General features: G+C 35.6%; 1 protein-coding gene across 4 annotated transcripts in view; it reads right to left on the bottom strand.

Annotated features, from left to right (window-relative positions):
- The window catches only part of VTI1A (vesicle transport through interaction with t-SNAREs 1A), a 275,231-nt gene that overhangs the window by 203,901 nt on the left and 50,873 nt on the right, over positions 1-20,457 (bottom strand). For 2 of the 4 annotated variants that reach the window (XM_075026425.1, XM_075026423.1), the window contains exons 4-6: positions 14,489-14,566; positions 8,087-8,107; positions 3,162-3,246 (exon numbers count right to left, since the gene is read on the bottom strand). In XM_075026425.1, the coding sequence (XP_074882526.1) occupies positions 3,162-3,246; positions 8,087-8,107; positions 14,489-14,566 (184 nt within the window). The remainder of the gene's footprint in view (positions 1-3,161; positions 3,247-8,086; positions 8,108-14,488; positions 14,567-20,457) is intronic. The other 2 variants (XM_075026426.1, XM_075026424.1) reach the window with 1 other exon arrangement.

Below are 20,457 nucleotides of genomic sequence, written 5' to 3'. Positions count from 1 at the left end.
GATTCAAAGAGCTGGTGGTTTACCTGTATGTCCTGAGAGATTTCACTCATGTGTGTTTGTGCCATAGAACTCAGGCAATTGAAATGCAAATGCTTTGATGAACTTACTGGTCTATCGAATCATCTACTCAAATGCCTCTTACATTTGCAACATACCCCTACAAACACTTAGAATAACATTCTTCTCTTTACAGTAGGCCTTGAGTACTACAGAACTGGTCACCAGATACTAAAGGCTTTGCTTAGTCCTTCAGGAGGTTTCTGCATAGATTTAAGCATCCTCAGTATCAACAAATGATAGCCAACTACGAAAGTCTGACAGTCAGTGTTGGATTGTGTCTTAGAGATGGTGACATAAGTGGAATCCTGTTCAGACACCACTGAAACCCATGAATCAATGGCACCGCTCAAAGAAGGAAGTCAGACCTTCCAACAGATCTCAGCTTGTATGAACAACTGTACATAAGATGAAAGGCCTTATCAATTTAGAGATGCAAACAGGAAAAAAGCTTCCAATTTATCATGGTAATTTCAGGAATGGTAATGTGAAATTGCATTAAATTAGTTATGTGATGTCAGATTAATCCTTAGATGATCACAGGGGCAGGTTAAAATAGTATATGTATTTTTGCTGATTAAGGTAATAAGACAGACCCAAATGTGACTTATTTCAGAGGTGAAAATCATCCAGCATCGTTACAATAAGCAACATACATATCCATAATTGTGAAAAGACACCACATAAATAAAGTAGAATAGATACTTAAGAGTTGTCACCTCCACCTCCTTCTCCTCACAGAATCACAAAATGGCTGAGGTGGGAAGGGACCTCTTGAGATCGTCTAGTCCAACACCCTGCTCAAGCAGGATCACCTAGAGCCAGTACCATGCCCACCTGGAAAATCTTCACAGACACAGACTCCACAATCGCTTTGGACTACCTATTTCAGTGTTTGACCATTCCCACAGTAAAATATTCTTTTATTGTGTTGTGATGGAATGTCATAGGTTTCAATTTGTGCCCATTGCCTCTTGTCCTGTCACTGGGCATTATTGAGAAAAGTCTGGTTCCCTCTTCTTCATCCCATCCCATCAGCTCTTTATACACATTGATATACTCCCCCTTAGCCTGCTCTTCTCCAGGTTGAACAGTGTCAGCATTCTCAACCTCTCCTCACAGGAAAGATGCTCCAATCCCTTAATTCTCTTCATGGCCCTTTGCTACACTCACTCCAGTAAGTCAATGTCTTTCTTGTACCAGGGAGCGCAGACCTGGAAACAGCACTCCAGATGTGGCCTCACCAATGGTGTGGAGAGAAGATCTTTATGCAGCAAAAGTAATAATCAAGGTAAGACAGGGTCTGAGGAGTCAACTCAATGATGAATTGAAACTCCAAAATGGAATATTTTATTTTGAGACCTCAACACAAAATGATCATACAATAACTCCAAAAGTAAGTTCTTTCATTGCACTGAATTAATCTAAATTCACTCATACCTAGAATCATCATAATCTATGCCAGGAACTAACTATAATTAATCCATTTCCACAAAGATCTGCAAAAATCTACACTACAATGAAGTTAATATTTCCAAATTCATAATCTCCAAATTATTTAATATTAAAACATCATATAATATCGCTACACTACTAGTCTTCACAGAGTTTAGGGAACAAGAACTATATATATATGTATCACTGCTCAAGATGAAAAGTAAAGATGGACACAAAGATGGGGTGAATTAGTGTGACTCTATGGAATTCAATGCAGTTTCACCTGGTTTTGACACCAAAAGACATATAAATGTAATATAAATTCCATATAAATGTACATTTGCACTCCAACCATATTTCTCAGAGATCACCATGGAGATATGCAATGGAAGTTAACATGATCATCTTCTCTATAAAACAAATTCCACATGGAGCAAAAAATGATATATCTGTTCCCCAAAAGGATCAGTCTGAATTTTTATATACTGTTTCTTTGTGAAAGATCCAGGCTCAAATAAAGCAGAACAGGAACCATTTTTGACCAGTTTAAAATAGTTCTTCTAAAGAAAAAAAAGTTATGACCATTGATAGAACAGACCTGAAAATCTGCAGGAAAGCAAACTTAATTGCTATCAGATGTCCATCTCTACTAATGTGTCATCCTCTGGCATTAGAGAATTAATTCTCCTTGTCCCCTCCAAAATCTACACTGTATGTTCCATACATCCATTTCATTACTGTGCATAGCACTAAGCCCAGAATAATTAAAATGCAGGCACTTTAGTAATACCATTCATTTAACACAGCCGTATTTAACTCTACAAGGGTTCAACTTAATTTACCTCTTAAATAACGCTTGAATTCTAAAAAGATATTGGAATATATCAATTAATTGGGACTCTCTGCCAGAAAATTACTTCGTTGCTCGAACACACATTTTCTGAAACTTTTTGTAACTTTGCGCAAGCTTTATTTAAGGGGATTAGACTTTGGAGGCTTAACTATTGCTGGTTTTAAAAAAATCCACTATAAATAGCTAAAACTTAGTAAAAACATTTTGAAAATACCAGCTGAAAAGTTGTAGTCAATAAAACAACACATTCAACAATTGAGCCTCAATTTAGCCTTCTCCCTTAATTTTATTCCATCTGTGTATTTTGGGGTATGGTTTGTTTATTTCTTTCATTGCACAGAAACAGCTGCATAATCAGTCACTGAACTGATTGCAAGAAAATTGAGCTGATAACCTTGTTATACATCATCTGTAGTTAATAACTCATAAATTTATTAAAATGATATTTTTTACATATATGAATAAAAGTAAAAGACAAAAACAACTGGAGTCTGCAGTGTGTGCTAGCAATCATTGCGGGTGGGTAAACTGACAACATGTAACTGCATATTAAGACAAATGTAGAATTTAGACAAAGTATTCCATCTCTTTTCAGATGTATACTTTTAAACCTCAGGAACTGTTTTCAGTAGATGTCATGCCTTTTAACTTGAAAAAAGATAAGCGCAAATAAGCTCCCAATTGTCTCCCCAATATGTAAACCACATCTCGGGCTGCTGTCTCTGTTTTGCCTTTGAAGTTTCCCTGAAATGTCATGTGTTGTGAAGACTGCTGTGCATAAGCAAGACAATTTGCTCACTCTCAGAATTCTTACCGGTTTCCACTGCTATTTGGTATCCAGCCTCTAGTCTCCGAGATGACCTTTCCAGCCTCTCTGTGTTATCGAGCAGATGTGCCCTCTGAAAAAGAAAAGGGGAGAGAGAGAAAAAAAATATAATCAGGCAGCAGTCTACAATGTTCTCCCCCCCTTTTTAATTGTGCTTTCATATTCCAAAACATAAAAATATCCACATATATTTTATGGAAGAGCCTGTTACAAGGACCACTGGAAGGGGCAGGTTCTATGATGAATCATAATTATGTGTACCAATCATTTTTGTTTTGAAACATGGAATATGTGCTTCACTCTTATTACATGAACTCACAAAACAGAATGTGACTATTATACAGGAAACCTGTCTGAAGAGCATTTCCAAAATAGACTTCCCTGTGACACATATATGCGAGCACCCATGATTTCTATTCAACTACAGTTTGATGAAACCATCACTTTAAATGCAAGTGGTAGTTTTTAACATGAACTTAATTTTCAGCAGAGGATATATTTCCTTTATGTGTACTACTCAAGTGAGGTGATAAAAACAACGAGCTATTCATACAGAATACTGAACAGCATGAATATTCTTCAGACTGTTTGATGTAAAAAGATGCAGAAACAAAACACTGGTTTCTTGATTTACATCTCTTATGCCTAAATATATATATGAATATATAAATAACATACACACACGTAGCTGTAAGATATTTTTCCCAGATGTCATTTGCCCATTTATGAGATAACAATAAACTCTAGTAAAAATGTGTCTTCCAATACATTTTCACTTAGGGAGTTTGCAACAGTGAAAAAGTGAAGATATTATTTTCATTAGTTTATTCTCCATCCAAAAGGCCAACATTTCAACATGTAAGCTCATTTCCTTTGGAAATTTGATCCTAGACTAATCAAGCCATCAAAAAATATAAGCTTCCCTCCCCCCCCCAGTAAAGTAATCACACACAGCTTTCTAAGCACCCCTTTATCCAAAAACAACATTTTGGATATTTGTCAAAAAATATTTCCTACAACTTTGCCTTGTTGACAGATGTCATTTTAAAATTGAAGAAATGCTTTCTAATAATAATAAAAAAAGGAGGTGCCATACATATTATCTGAGTGGCTGTCTACCAAAACGATCTACCTTGCTCTAATGAGCCCCTATGGATCTTGGGAGATGCAAGCTGTATTGACATGCACACTTAAGCTAATACACCTAGACCAGTGCCTCCAAGCTCTAGCAGCCAGGGATGCTGACAGAATATCTCGCTTCTATCTTCAAAGAAAGGAAGTGATTAGTATGTTATCATTACCATTCAAAACGTGATTTCCCTATTCCCTCCCGGCATAGGTGACACATCTCTGAGATGCGGCCAGACGATCGAGGCAGCTAAAGCCACATCAAAGCTTGCCTTGAATTTTTTTCTTTTTTTTTTCCTCTCTTTTTCTTTTTTTGGAAATCATTAAAACAATGCATTTAGATCAGCACAGATAGGACCCAATGTGAAGGTCAGGAAAGCTGCAATAACAGTCTATAATAATTAATAGAGTTGTCTAATACACACTGGATAGGTTAAGAGTAAATTGCAAAAAAGCCTTTTGCATTCATGGGGGGCAGGCCACCAAGAAAAAAAAAATAAGCACAAGCACTTAATAAAATTTAAAACCATAAGTTACAATGCTGTAATTGAAATCATGACAACAACTAGAGTGGTGCATGTTCTTAGTACTCACGGTCAATCTAGATAATTAGTGTTAATTTTGCTTAATTTTTTTTAAAAGGCACCTTTTCATAACACCTGCTGGTTCCTCTCCATTGCCATTAGAAGGAAAAAAAAAAAGACAGAAAAAGGCAGTGCCTTTCTCCAAATACTGCCCCTCCCAATGACATTAAAGAACAACTAGTGTTAAATATCTCAAACTTTGTAAAAAACATCAGAAATGTAACACTATTACATAGATGTCTCTCAAGGAAGAGAAGAAGAAGAGAAAGGGGGTGGGGGGTGGGCGGGATATAAAGAAGGAGTTTAGAAGGTAAGAATCCTAAAAGTTAAGAGAGGAAACACTTCAAAAAAAAACCACAAAACCAAACATAGGCTGGGAGTGAGCACAAGATGTAGAACATTATAATTACAGATCAGATGTATAGTGCCGTATTGGTATACTGGAAATGAAAAGACTATCCTGCTATGTTAAGGGAGAGGGGAGGAAATAATCAGATTTTGCATTACAATGTGGAAGAGCTACCCAACAAGTAGCATTTAACTGTATATTTTATATACTATATAAGCCACACTTAATCTAAAAAGTAAATTACAAGCTGACAGTTCAGTTCAGTCTTACTGCAAGCAGTTAGAATACTAAAGCCCCATGAACTCGGTGCTAACACTAACTCAGAGCTGCTTCTTACTTGATTTCAGAACCTTTCCACCCAAGCCATTCCACAATGAAACCTAGTTTTTATTATAAAGGGTGGTGTTATTTACATTGTTTGGGTTTGGAGGGACCCCGTCCTTCGGTCGTGAAATCAATGCCCTACAGTAGCAGCTGGTGCTTTCAACTGCTTCCCACCCCTCCCCAAACTCCTTCTCCCACAGTATCCCCTGCGCTCTGTGAGGTGGGTAGCGAGGTGATTCAGTGCGCCTTGCAGCTTCAGAAACAGCTTCTATCTGGAGTTATATAAGGAAGTTTTGCAAAGTGGCATGCTATCACTAGAGATTTAGTCATTCCATGTGGGCTGGATTCAAACTGAGATCTCAGGAGCTCAAAAGACAGAGCGACACAGCCTCCGTGGAAGCCTGTGTACGGCAAGTGTGCTAGAATAGAGCCCTGTAATGAGAGGAAGCACAGGTTTTATTAACAAACAGTATGGCAAACCACAATTTCTTTTAAGATCAGTTCATACCTCCTTAGGAGAACTATAATTGGGGATGCCTTGATGTTTCACTATGTGACGAGTTAAGAATTATGCCTGAGTCACTGTACTAGCCCTCATTTAAACTTTAATGTGCATTTTGCATTGGGTATAAAAACATCATTGCAATCACAACCTATCCAACACATAGTGGGTACCTAAGTGCAGAGAACAGAATGCTAACAATTGTTTTTTAAATCATTTCTCTCTCTACTTGTACAATTTTGATCTAGACAAAATAATAAATTCCTTTATTTAGTTCTATTTGCTGCTGCTCTCACAATATGCAGAAAGGAAAAAGTAACTTATGAGGCTAGCAAGGAAAAGCAAAAAATAAAACTACCAGAAGCAATGTCAACATTTTTAGGTGGCTAACAAGGAGGATTTATAAGCTCCAAAAGGTATGACCGAGCTCCCAAGTTGCAGCCCTTTGCAATAACATCCTGAATTTTCTTATTTGCCTTCACAGCTATTTCAAAAAGAGGAGCAGTTAAGCAACAGCTTTGTTCTTTATAGCTGATTAAATCTTCAGAGTAAATTTACAAATTAGGAATCTTTCTGTTTATAAAACTATAATCTATGTTTGCAAGCAAAAATGTTCCTACTACATTCTTTTACAAAAGCACAGGAGCAGACGTGCAGGTGTTGTTAAAGGGATGAGCAAACGAACCTTGTTCTTCTGAAAAATCTCAGAAATCAGGCTATACAAACCCTCACAATAATATTGTCATCTGTTTAAATACTGGGACTATTGGGGAGGGGAGCTCAGCAGTGGTGGGAGGGCTTTCATGTGGTTACATGTTTATTTTGTTTAAATTTTTTTGTTAACTGTTTTATTCTGTAGCTTTAACATATTAATATCAGTTCCACAAGAAGACAGAGATATAAAGCATTCAGGGAACTAGTGAAAGAATCTTTTTATCACAAATATCTTACTGTTTTTAAGAATTCTCTGTAATTGTCCTTAAGCTGGTTACTTTACAATTCTTTGTCATCACCATTTCTAAAACTTACAAATCCTTTCCTGCAGAGCTCAGTATTCATTACCAATATGTCTGGGCACACATGTTTAAAAAAGAAGATACCAGACAAATATGTGATGTTAAAATACTCGTGCTTCTAAATATATTTATTCAAATACTTCACTGGTTCAAACTCTCTGTACGAAACCCTTCAGAAATCTGACCTGTAAGTAATCTTGACTTTACTGAGACCTTCTTTTTGGCAGCTATTGGGAAATAATAAAAAAAGGCAGTTCAGATACCAGCTTTGCTACAGCAGTAAGTAACAGAAGACATTAATTTCAGAAAATATACTGAAACATTTGAGGAACTGACCATTAAAACAGGCTTCTCTCTCTAAATATTTATGAGTCATTTTATAACTGGAAGAAAGGTGTTCTGGAATACTGATCTCTAGTGTTACACCTACAGATCTACAGCACTCACAAATAAATAATAAATATTGATATGTGTGTGTAGGTCTACCTGTACTGTATTTTCAGTGGGTATACAATATCCGATATAATACATAAGCTACTTGAATGCCTCACACCAAACTCAAAACACTGTGAAATACTGTGTAATTTTTACAGTGTTTCAGCACAGGTTTTTACCAAAGCTTTCACTTTCAATACCACTGTATAAATGTATTTACCCTATCAAAGATTTTTGTGATGCAAACATGATTATTACTGTACCTGATTTGATCATGGTATTCTAGCAGAGATCAAATAATAGGGTGGGGGTTTTTTCCCTTCTTTTTCTAGTGCCTTTAAAAAAATTTCCACTATCAAAGACTGTTAATTTCTAAGGTTTGATCTAGAGATTCCTATGTAAGTATACAATTATTAGGGAAAAAGAGACACAACAGTGAATATTTTAAAGGAATGTAATCAATATTTTTGCTTTGTGTAGATTTCCCTGCAACAATGAACAAAAAGATCTACTTCAGATTTAGAAACTCAGCTTTAAAGGGAAAGCTAGACAACAAAAAGCAAGAAAGTACTCACCTCTTCACGTAATTTTATCAACTGCAACATGAACGCACAAAAAAGATAAAAAGGAAAGAAATGGCAGGAAAGAAAGATCAGTTGTGTGACAGGATACAGAATTAACATTGACAATTTATCTGTTTACATGTTTAGCATTTAAAAATCACAGACAAACACATTAAAAGAACCTAAACATAGACTACATGCAGAGTTTTTTGAACGAATAAAGATCACTTTCTCACACTGTCACATTAAACAAAGAGAATAGTGTGAAATTCTCTTTTAAACCACATCTAAGACACCATCATGAAATAAAGGGGAATGACTTCATAGAAGTCTATATTATAAAGAAAAAAACAAGTTTACTATTCCTCTCTTCGAAGATTGTACAGCTGAAGTGGTTTTGTATATACAAGTTTTCAGAATGTTTTCTGTATATTTTAGTTGTGACAACTGATTTCTTATTTTACTAGCAGATCTAACTTATTAATAGATGACTGCATCTTTATAGCATGTAACCAGTATTTCATTTTTATATACCTGAGTTCTACTGTAACTATATTATCTAATTTATTATTGAAACTCATATAGAGGGTTTTTTCCAGTTAAAAAAAAAAAAAGAAGCAGCTTAGTTAAATGGCTCAGAATTATGATTTATTGCATAGCATATTTAAAAATAGACAAAGGAATAGGGAACAACATGAAACATATTTCCCTCAGAAAAGACCCATTCCGGGTTCTCAAACCTAGACCACTACACAGTGTGTGTAAATATACACACGTAGTGTGTATGTGTATACTTACATACATTTATATATATCAATTTATGCTTGTAAATCAACACAACTGATAATATTAATAATATTGCTCTGGCAGGTTTACTATAAAACTAAATAAAACCCCAGTCTGATTACCAAACTATGTTGTAATATGCTCTCCTCTTAGAGAGACAGATAAATTATTTGTACTGGAACAAAACGTATAATTACTCACAACAAATGTCTGCATAAGAGTGGCTCTTTATAAAAATTACAGTTCTCTCACCGATTCCAGTTGAATTCGAAATTACAACAGCTACATCATTATCTCAGTTTATGCTGATACTTCACCTACAGTTTCATAACACTAATTTTCAACACGTATGTAAGCTGAGAATGTTTACTACTAATAAGTCTCGCCAGCATGAAGGAAATAAACGAACCTCCATTATTCTCTATTGTTTCATATGGCTAGTCGAAAACTGAACGTACACCTCACCTCGTTACCAAAATGGACAACGAGGCTCTAACGAGATGTAATTAGGAGGGCTACTACCACACGGACTTAAACTGAAATGGCTCTTCAGTACGTAGCTAAAGGAACTTTGCTAGAATTTGGTATAAAGAAAACTGCATTGTCCGCCAAACCGACGCTTAAATTCAAGTGCTTGGCCTATCATAAATTGGTCTCTTTCTCCAGATCTTCCCCCCCTTTTTTCCCCAAAAAGGCAAACATTAAGGCTCTTTAGAAAGAGACGATCTGGGAGTTGATCACATAGCTATCTTTTCTTTCTGAGGCCACCATTCTTCAGTTGACTATGATACTTAAAGGGCCAAAGTTTAAACCTACTCTCCCGCAATAGAGCTCGTTTGGGCATGCCACCCTGCTATAATCAATGAGAGTTTTAAAATGCTGCACATTTGTTTTTTCAATAGGTCCCAAACAAAAATGTTCTATCTTGTTTGTGCTGCATGGCTGAATTTAAGCTCTGCATGGGATTTGCAGCTAAGCTAAGTAATGGGAGAGGGCTTTTTTTTTTTTTTTTTAACATTGGCTGAAAGATATTCATTCAAATTAACAAAAGATGTATTTTTCCCCCATTTAACAATGCTCTTGATGAAAATGTGTTACCTTTACTTTTCTATTTTGAAACATTATTTTTATTATGCTCACCGCTCAACTGTAAACAGCATTAAGCCGTGTGCAGCCACCATTTTAGGTTATGATAATCAGCGTATTTTTGAAACAAAGATTTTTTTTTTTTTTTTTTTTTTTTTTTGCAATACAGAATTCGATACAAGAGGTAATCTGTTCCTTTGTAGGCTAAAAAAAAAAAAATCTGGTTTACGCTGGTTTGAACCAGTGGAATCTCTTGTGGCTAAGCCTTCTGCTGTGACTAAAATCAAAACTGCGCCGCAGAGAGCGAGGGAGCGAGATGGGGGGGGCTGTGCGCGCGCGCGCGTGTGTGTGTCTGTGAGGCACGTCACGTGACATAGAAAACTACCGAATTTTTTTTAAAAAGCTGATAACGCTACCGCCGTCTCTGTCCGCATATAGATAACGAATAAATGCTGAACTCTATTAAACGCCCTTTACACATTATCGTGGGTCGAACACACAATTTTCTGAACTTATGATGACAGTCTATTTATTTTGCTATAAACCCTCGGCATGTAACGAACAGATTTGTGTCTGGTAATGATCTGCTCTGCCAGGGCTATATGAAATGATACCGACCTTCTTTAGATCTTGGGGAATTAAATTGACCAACTTCACCCCCTGGTCTGTAGCTGAAGTTTGACACACTTTATGCACAGCAAGCCCAAATCTAATATTATCACAACTTTGTAGTCAGAAATTAAGTAGCCACAAAATATTTGTTCACCACAAATCATATATACAATGTACGCCTATACAGACACGGAGTTTAACCTAATGTGAATTTATTTAAACTTATTAATGAACATAGTTGTGAAAGAGAAAGGAACACTTATATTTCAAGAAAGTTCATAATACTGTACCTGACATTATTTTGGTCAAGAAGGATTTCTGATTTAACCCAATATGTACTTTCTAAAAAATATACAAATTGCCACATAAAACAGTTCTATGATTATTAAAGTGAAGCCACAACTTTAAGTAGTGTATCATTGCACTGAAAAACTCAAAACTTTCAAGGGATTTAATAAATGTTGGTGGCCAGAATGACAAATAAGACATGAAAGCAACAGAGCCTGTTTAAGACCACTCCTGGAAAATAAATAACAACCCAATGCACACAGTAGGTTATTGGGTTTGGGGTTGTGAGGTGGGTTTTTTTTGATGCGAGAAGGGATGTCTCCTGATTCTCAGCCTCTGTTTGTGCCTCATCTGAGTACATTCACATGATTCAAATTCAGAAGAAATTAACGTATACTAAGCAATGACTTCATTAAACTCTAAGTGCATTAAGAGCACTGTATCACTACCTAGATCATTAAACAAAGATGCATTTATTTCAAAAGAAACTTTGAATAGCAGAATTGTATCATTCTTACAACTTCCCACAAGAAGTTTCTATATGCTCTATCTGGTAAAATTAGTTAAATCTTGGTTTAATCATTATAAGGCAACTGCATTCTAAGTTGTTGCCATCTACACATGATGACTGCTACTTATGGGAAACATTTTGGAAAAACGAAGAAGACGAAAAATCATCATTTGCTAATTCTTCAATCTATTCTTTGTACTTCAGTCTTTCTTCTTGGGAGAATAACTGGAAACTCAAAACTATGATCTTATTCATTACAGCTTATAACTTGGCTATGGTTTGCTGTAATTGTACCTTTGAAACTCAACTAAAAAAACCCAGAAGTTGAATAAAGAAAAGATCCAAATTGTTTATTTTTCCAATAGCACCCCATTTATTTCTGAATACTTAATATGGTCATACTAGCCAGTATACATTAAGTTCCTTTTGTCTTCTCACTCTAACAAAAACATTATGCAAATGTTTATCGTGATGACAAAGACCATACCTAAACCGTGCAAGCTCCTATCTCTTGTTTCCCTTGGGTAACACCCCAGTCTAACCAGATATTCAGCATTTCTATTGGTAGATTTTACCCATATTTGTGGATTGGTGTAGGAGCAATTCTGAGCCGGCAACTTTTTTAACACCACCTCTGTCAGAAGAGGAATCCCTACTCTCCTCTCCCCTTTCACAGTCTGGTGATTGAATTGGGGAAAACAACCCACCATTTTTTAGTTTAACTTATTTAACCTAATCCAAACTGATTAAGAAGTAAAAGTCCTACAATATTAGGGTGAGGGTCCCTCCATCTACCTATATTTATTTCCATCAGACAAACTGAAAGCAAGAATTTGAAACATCTTGAAATATTTTGTATGGCTCTAAGTTATACGTCAGCATCCTTTCATCATCTAGTCCGAGTTTTCTATTGATATAATAATGTATAGGAGTGAAAGTGTATTAGACCTGGGGTTACTGAGTTAAATATATCGATATAATATGTTCAGTATAAGATAAGCACCCAAACCTTACACTTGATTTGGATAGCTGTACAGTCTAATAAGTTCAACATCAGACTGAAGTTTTTGCACTACATGCAAGTCGTTTTTTTAACTACATGCGTATAAGCACAAATATAAATAACGATATTTCATAAGAAAAAGAGATTGTGAGATTGATTATTGGAACAACACAATGAATAATATTTCTTAAAAATATTGGCATTCACATATTTAAAAGAAGTTAGGTGACTCCTTTATGGTGATATTTCATAACATTTTTCAAGGAAGAAAAGAAAGAAATTCAGAACTTTCAAAGGTATAGGGTTAATAATTTCAAGTTGGGTTATAGAAAAGGATTTTGATTACCTAAAAGACTACATAAAACTCCTTTACCAGCCAAAATTTTCTTCCATTTAAGAAGTGGTCATTTGGAAGAAAAAACTTATGTTGACAAATGGTTGAAGGTATCATTTGGTTCCTTGAGATGAGACCATGTTTCTTCCATCAGGTTTAGAAAAAAGATCGTAACTTGCAAAAAGTGCACATGTGAACCAGTTATTTAACCATTCCTTAAAAAGTGAAAATAAAATATTTTATCTCATCCCTACACATAAGATATTCTGTTATAAGTAAAGCTTCTTATCACAATTGCCCTTTTATGTCTGAATTCACACATTTTTTTCTTGAAATGTAAAAATAGCAGCACCTTAAAAGAAATAAAATGAGAATCTTAACACTTTCACGGGATTGAGTATATGATCATGACATGCAGACTGTGAAACTCTTTTCCCTAAAATCATCTTTTCCATAAATTCATTATTTACGGATAATAAACTCTCTTTATTCAAATTTTGGAATCTCCCCTTGCTATAATATATAAATATGAAGATTAATATCTTTTAAATTTAACTCTTCACATAGATATTAGACCTGCTATACACTACAGTCTTATGTCTACAGATAAATTGTATCCTGTGTATAATTGCATTAATGTATGTGTTAAAATCTATTACAGAGTTTAAAACTTACACAGCACATTTAAAATACTATACAAGGTTAAGACTTAAGGGGGTCTGTGTCTTAAAACGCATTGTACCGGGATAAGTCTCCAAGTCTTTCTTTTTTCCTATCCTTAGTGGAACTGAGCTTATATTGAGGGTAGAGGATACTAAAAATTTCAGAACATGGTTCTGATCTGTTTCCTTATTTAATATTGCATTTATCAAGTAAACATTTAAACAACTTTCACTCTCACTACCAAAATAATTTAAATGCTATATAGTCAGAAGAGAAAATTTGATATTTAAGAAAACTTTCAACTAACTTCTAACTGAAAATGCACAACTTTGATTACAGCTGACATGATTTTCAAAAAGAAAAGAAACATTCTGATTTCAGATAGAGCTTGTCAAACAAGTTTCAGCACCAAAAGAAATATTAACAGGTAAGTCAAAGCCTCCTCCTGAATATAATGTTGCCTTTATAATTTTCAGTAGTCTAGCAGAATCCTCACTGTAGTGTCCACAACAACAATACGGGTACAAGATATTAAAAAAGTCTCAGGATTATCACGATTTCCTTCATTAAAAGAGATGGATAGCACTCTGCATTCTAGTACAACATGCATTCTGAAAGCATGCTCTTATTAGTACAACTTGCATTTTGGTACAAGGAGAGAAAAATCTGTTTAGGGAAGGAATCACACAAGGAAACTGAGTGGGGTACTGCCTAATTCTGAGAGCGCACTTTCATTTGTTTTGCCCGCCAGTGTTGATTTAATTATACTGCATTATTATCAAAGCTGCATTATGTACTTTTTTTATTCCTTTTACATGTGTTTGAGGTGAAGACCTTGGCTTTGTCGGCAAACAGTGCGTTTCAAGTTATTTCTTAAGTACTAAATAATAAAGAAAAGAGAAGAAAAGATTTTTTTTAAGATAGCAGACAGTGATCACAAGTTAAAGGGTTAAATGTAAGATCTCCGAGAAACATTTTGAAGTTGATTAAGACCCCAGCTTTGCATTAAACAGTATCACTTCCACATGAGTTGTTGCTAATGCTGTTAAGGAGCAGCTTGAGAAGCCCAGTGTGCCAGTGACCTCCTTCACCCTCCAGCCACCCACTAGGGCTTCTTGATTAGCATCCTACCTGGTTCTCTGAGGAATTCCCGTCATCCCCCAGGAGCTCATTCCGCACCTCATCACTGTAGGCGATTCGTGACCTTTTCTGTAAAACAAAAAGAAAAAAGGGTTAGGAGTAAAGCTCCGAAGCCATTGGTATCAAGGCTGATCATCTTAAACCTCGAGAGCCCCCTAATGGATACCTATTTGATAAAAAAAAATATCTGCAAGTAAAAGTTATTAAAAAGTTCTTCAGCTGCTGTATTTTGACAAATCTGCATGGCAAAACCTTAGCATTTCTAAGACAGTCACATCCTCAACGCTTCGGCAATGAAAGCAGCTTCAGTGAAGCTCAAGATACATAACCTGTGATCCCAGTTCTGATAATCAGGTAACCGGGAGAGGCAATATACACTAATACCAGAAGCATTGAAGAAATGCCTGTGTCAGAAACAAATGCATTTATCTGAAGAATGCTCGCTAGCTGGACGCAGAACTCAGCATAACACTGCAGTGATGCCACTAAAGAGGAAAGGAAGATTGAGCTTTTCCCATATTAAAAAAAAAAAACCACCCAAAACCTAACAACACACATTTGACAAAACTGGTTGAACTTAAAGATGTAGAAAATTAACAAGTGTTTTCTATGCTGGTAAGATTGTGAAGGCCTACTGGGAAAGGACCAGAAATCAAGGAGCAAAAGAAAGGAAAGAAAACAACAACAGTACAAGGATACATTGGTTTACAGCAGTTCATGGAAACACCACAAACTGAGACGGTCATTCATTAGATCGTTATGATAGACAGTCATTATTCACAGCTTATGAGCAGCAGATTTGCTCATGAACTGATCATCATGTTGATTCTAAACTAGATCAAGTGCTGAGCAACGGAAAGCAAATGTCTGAAGATTACCAAGGTAGCACAGTGTTCAATGGAACAACAGGGAAGTCCATAAAGAGAACATCAGCCCAGCTTTCAATTTCTCTGTTGGCCAAATAACAGGCCCTTAGTTAATATTCCTACACTCGCCATTAAAAGAGAGAAAAGATTTTTAACATATTGTCTAAAATCTTTTTATATTTGAGTGCGGTTACGATCAGTTTTACGCTTCATCACAGGAAGAAACACAAGAGTAGCAAGAACTGAGCTGTAGGACCTTCCTTTACTGATGGGAGCTTCCCTCACACTCTGCCATGGTAGTCACTACCAGTAGGAACTCAGCAAAAACAAATCCCTCCTCAAACCTTCCCTTATTGGACAATCATGCCAAAAAATGTGCTTGGGGCTGGGGCACAGGACACAACCCACTAGAAATTATACTGAGCACGGGAAATTAATTACCTTTGTGACAAAGAAGTTTGGAACTGGGTCACCCCTTACGCTAGGAACCTAGCAGTGGAGTAAGCCTTGTATTGGTCATCTCAGAGCAGCACATTTTAGCCTTTATATCCTGTGTAGTTCAGCCTTTATTACCATCATCATCATTACAATGCTCACCAATTTGTGATTCAGTTGCTAGTGTTCAGACCTAGATTATATACTAAAGCTACAGATGTACGTAGCAAGGTCAAAGCATACCATGGACCTACTACAAGAGCTGAATTGTGCCAAATCTTTTGGAGATCTCAGCTGTCACAGTTTCATACTAACCAAGCTAAAGTAGTCTACAGCATTAAAGGATATGAGAACCTTTAAACAGGCTGTGGTATCAGAGCTGCCTGTTTAAATTATTCATTTCATCACTATGGGGGACTAAAACACTCCACAGTATGCAAGAATATCATATGGAGATAGGTTTTGTTTTTCTCTTTTTTCACCAAAAAGCCAACAAATTGGCATAGATTGCTCAATTATATTATTTTCCTATTTTTATTTGATACACATCAAACAAGGAAGAAAATTACAAATATATACCAATAAATATCTAATCTGCTTTTCTGATTAAGATTCAATCTTCCCATTTGAGATCTAGTAGTTCAACTGTGCAGTCTTTCCCAATTTCACAAAATGACTCAGCCCCATTGAATCTGTTAGTGTTGAATGTATTTATCATTATTAGACTGAAGTGAGGAGCATGATGCTTCATGAGCTTGTTCTCCAGTGAACAAGTTGCCTAATTATATGTAGAGACTGAGACGGTCCTTGGTTACACATCATTTATTTGAAAGATTTAACTGGCTGATATTCTCATTCATAAGAGCCTGCACGGAAGAAAGGAAAAAGAATATTCTTCATGGGAAAGAAATAAATGTTAATAGCAATACAATTTTTAGAGGCCCTTTATAATCCTTTATATCATCACCACTGAACTTAATAAATATATTTGTATCATTGTTCTTTTATTGCAATAATCTGTCATGATCTGAAAATCAGCAATTATATTAAAAGAAATAACCTTTTGACTACAATTAGGTATAACTCTTTACCATAATCAATAAATAATTTGATACTACTTTTGATCACAGTTTCACTACCAAATGAATCAATAATATAAAAGGAAAGGCCTTTGAACTAAAGTGTTCGTTTGTTCTTTCAGGATTTGTCCAAAATATCAATATCTCGAATTACTATTCTTATTTTTATTAAAGTAATATAGGCTAACACTTTAAAATGTGGCTATGAAAATCAGTTCGGTTCATCCGAACTCAATAATTAAATAATTTTTAGATTTTTTTTTTTTTTTTTTTAGTTCATAACTATCAGCTGTTTATAAATACGTACTTTAGCCAAATGTAAGAATGATAGTTTGAGCTGGAAATGTCACACACTCTGCTACAGTTTGAAGGAACCCAATTCATAATGCATTTTATAAATAGTTAATGACTTCTATACATAAGCTAACCAGGCAAATCAAGAAATTGTCAACATTTTTAGTCTTAGTTGTCAGTTACCACTGTCTACTGGTACTTTATATGTATGTTTCTAGAAAAGACAGAACCTTTACAGAGTTTGTAATCCAAGGCATTTCTGGGCAGCTCAGTATAGGTTTAAGAGGTTCTGTGTGCAGTTTTTGGTCTCTAAAGGTCTGTCATATATAGAAGTTTTCCTTGTATTTTATATTTCCTTGTATATAAATAGATAAAAAGTCTAAGCACACAAGTGTTTTTAACTCGGTGTACGTGTTTGCATTCAAATGTAGCATGCACACGAACACAAAAAGACACAAAAGGGTTAAGCTACTTTCTACAAGAACTTCAAGACAGAGAAAGTTTCAGGGGCTGTTTTAAATGTACTACAGTACCCAGACCTTCTGACAAGGAAGAATTTCTGATTCCAGGCAGATCTCTCTTGGTTTATGAACAGGATTTTTGCATACTGATTGGGTGATTTCCTTAAAGCCCTGTTCAAACAGATACACTTGCTCAGTTCTGTCTGGCAATTTGGCTTTAAACAATCTGTCTACTTGACCCAAGCCTTAACATTTCCCAATAGAACTGAATGTGTTCATGGGCAAGCCCACCTAAATTAGAATTGAAATGAATTAACTCAGCTTAAACTAATTAAGATCTGTGATCTGCAGTACCACCCCCCTGTATGATTCTACATGTGAAGTAGGGTACATGTAACCAGACTGTAAGAATTCTGCTATACTACTAATCTGAGCATACCAATGAAGTTCGTCTATTACTAAAGCATATGAGAAGTTAATTTCCATGGCCTACACATGGCAAAGCAATTGCTTAAATTGCCTCACCTGGGAATTTAATACAATGTTATCATCAGACCAGCCACACTGTAAATAGATTTATAATGCTTTCCATGTGCTAGGCTAGGTTGCATATGAATTAAGTAATGATCTGGTATTACAATACAATCAGCTAGTTCCCACACCTGGCAGACAGGATATTTTGCTAAATTACTACCTATACAGATACATCACAACATAAAAACAGAAAACGCAATGGGAAGAGAAACAATCTACATGGTGTATGACCGATTTTTACATGGTAACCAAATAAGATGTAGATAGAAAGAGGTATCCAAAATAATCTGTTTCCAACATCTGCACAACAGAACACATACTTATTCATTTCTATTCAATTTTGGCCTAATTTTCTGCATTCTATACTTTAATTACCATCCACATTCTGAAATGTTCCCATTAGTGAAGGCCAGAACTAGCCAATGCCCACTCACTCCAACACACTTTCAGCAATCAGCCAAATAATTGATATAAAGTATCGCACATTTTCATACCTGAACTAAAGAATAGCTTTCCCCCTCCTAAATGCTAAGCAGCCCCCTGAAGAGACAAGCAAACCTAGGTGCATTTCAGACAAAAGGCCGAGCAAATCCTTTTGTCCCAACCTCTCCATTTTTGAGGCTCAATGTTTTAAGAGCAGATTAAATGGATTTTTTGGTGAAATATGTGTAAACAAACAAAAAGGCTTATTTATCCACAAACATCTGGTTTTATACAAAATTCATCAGAATTTCCTAGTATATATAAATGGCTTAAAAAAATCTTCAGGCACTCGTTTCAGAGTTTGGCCCTGCTCTAGATGTAAATAAATACTCAAGGTTAGCATAACCAGAAATAATTTGTAGGAATAAGTTAGATTTTATTTTGTGTTCTTTGAGAGTAGTCAGTTTTGCCAATGCTCTTGCTAAAATCAAGGTGAAAAAAAGTGACCTGATCCTCAAATGGACTGCTAAATACTGCAGAATGCCTCTCTGCCTTCCAGAATAAGTACTGAAGTATTTTTTTGCTGAGCAGAAATGGAAAAGGTAGTTTAACAAATTTAGAAGAAAAATAAGTGAACCTACTTAACATTCCTAAAGCTTGTATTTAAACAGAAACACAAGAACAGTTCTTCAGGAAATAAAATAATTGAAATTGCTGAAGAAATTGTGTTCAAACTTCAGTTTTCAAAACTTCTTCAAAACTTTCAAAATTTCTCTGTAAAGGTGATCCAGGAACAATAGACTAGACACTTCAGACTGCAATTCCAAAGGGCTTTTCCTGTTCCTAAGTAGCTTAGTTTTTATTGATTATGTGTAAGAAGCAGGAAAACAATTACATAGTGTTAATATACAACCTGATGCAGTGCTGGACTTCCAAGCATTTCCTTATGAAAATAAAAAAACCAAAGCCAATACATTTCTTCTGTCCAAAAGGAAATAGAAACTATTCTATAAATCTTATGAAACTTCTGAATGAAAGAACCAATTCAATAGTACGTGTTGGCTGGCAAAAGTCAATGCCTAAGCCACTCCTGGTCTTGCCTGCCCTCCCTGCATGCCCACAAAAAAGATTGCAGGCAATGCTGAAAGAGAAATGCACAACTTAAAGCCTGTATTCTGCCACTCTGCCAAATGTCGTCAGCTTCCTACAACAGCAGAGAGAAATCAAACTTCAAGTGCTAATGTGAAATTAATGCAGAGATACTATCACCCATTTTAAGTAGAAGTCACAGGTCTATAAATCTTCTTTTCAATAATCATCATCAAACATACTTTTAGTTTCTTTATGGGGTAAGGGCAGGGAGGAAGGTCAAGCAAACCCCCATGAAGATACAACACGTTGTATTATGTTGGTCGTGAAAAATGAAGCTTCTGCCCACAAAACTACTTCTGTCTCAAACTCATGACCAGCAGACCATGCATGTCACCAACATGGCTGATGCTTAAACAACCTGCTACATTGCACATGCTGGAGGTAGGGAAGAAAACAGGTGACCTATGAGAGAATTGTTAAGTCATCGTTTTTGTGAATTTAAAGAGCAACAGGGATGATTTCTATTGTGAAAAAGACACTTGTATTTAGAAAACCAGCTTATATTTACCTGAGCTCTGCCTTTTAAACTTAATAACCTACCAAAGGACAGATTTTTTCAGAATTCAAAGGTCTGGAACTAACTGACCTCTCCCCCCTTCTATTTTTTAGAGAATGCTCAAAAATTGACTGCCATCGCTTCCAATTTAACAAGACCACATCTACGGAAGAGTAATATAATGAAGTACAAGAGTTATAAATCCAAGCATGGAAAACTT

Source organism: Buteo buteo, chromosome 4 (assembly GCF_964188355.1).
Source record: "Buteo buteo chromosome 4, bButBut1.hap1.1, whole genome shotgun sequence".
Classification (NCBI taxonomy): domain Eukaryota; kingdom Metazoa; phylum Chordata; class Aves; order Accipitriformes; family Accipitridae; genus Buteo; species Buteo buteo.
Note: the sequence above shows the minus strand (reverse complement) of the source record. Positions and strands in the feature narration are given on the sequence as shown.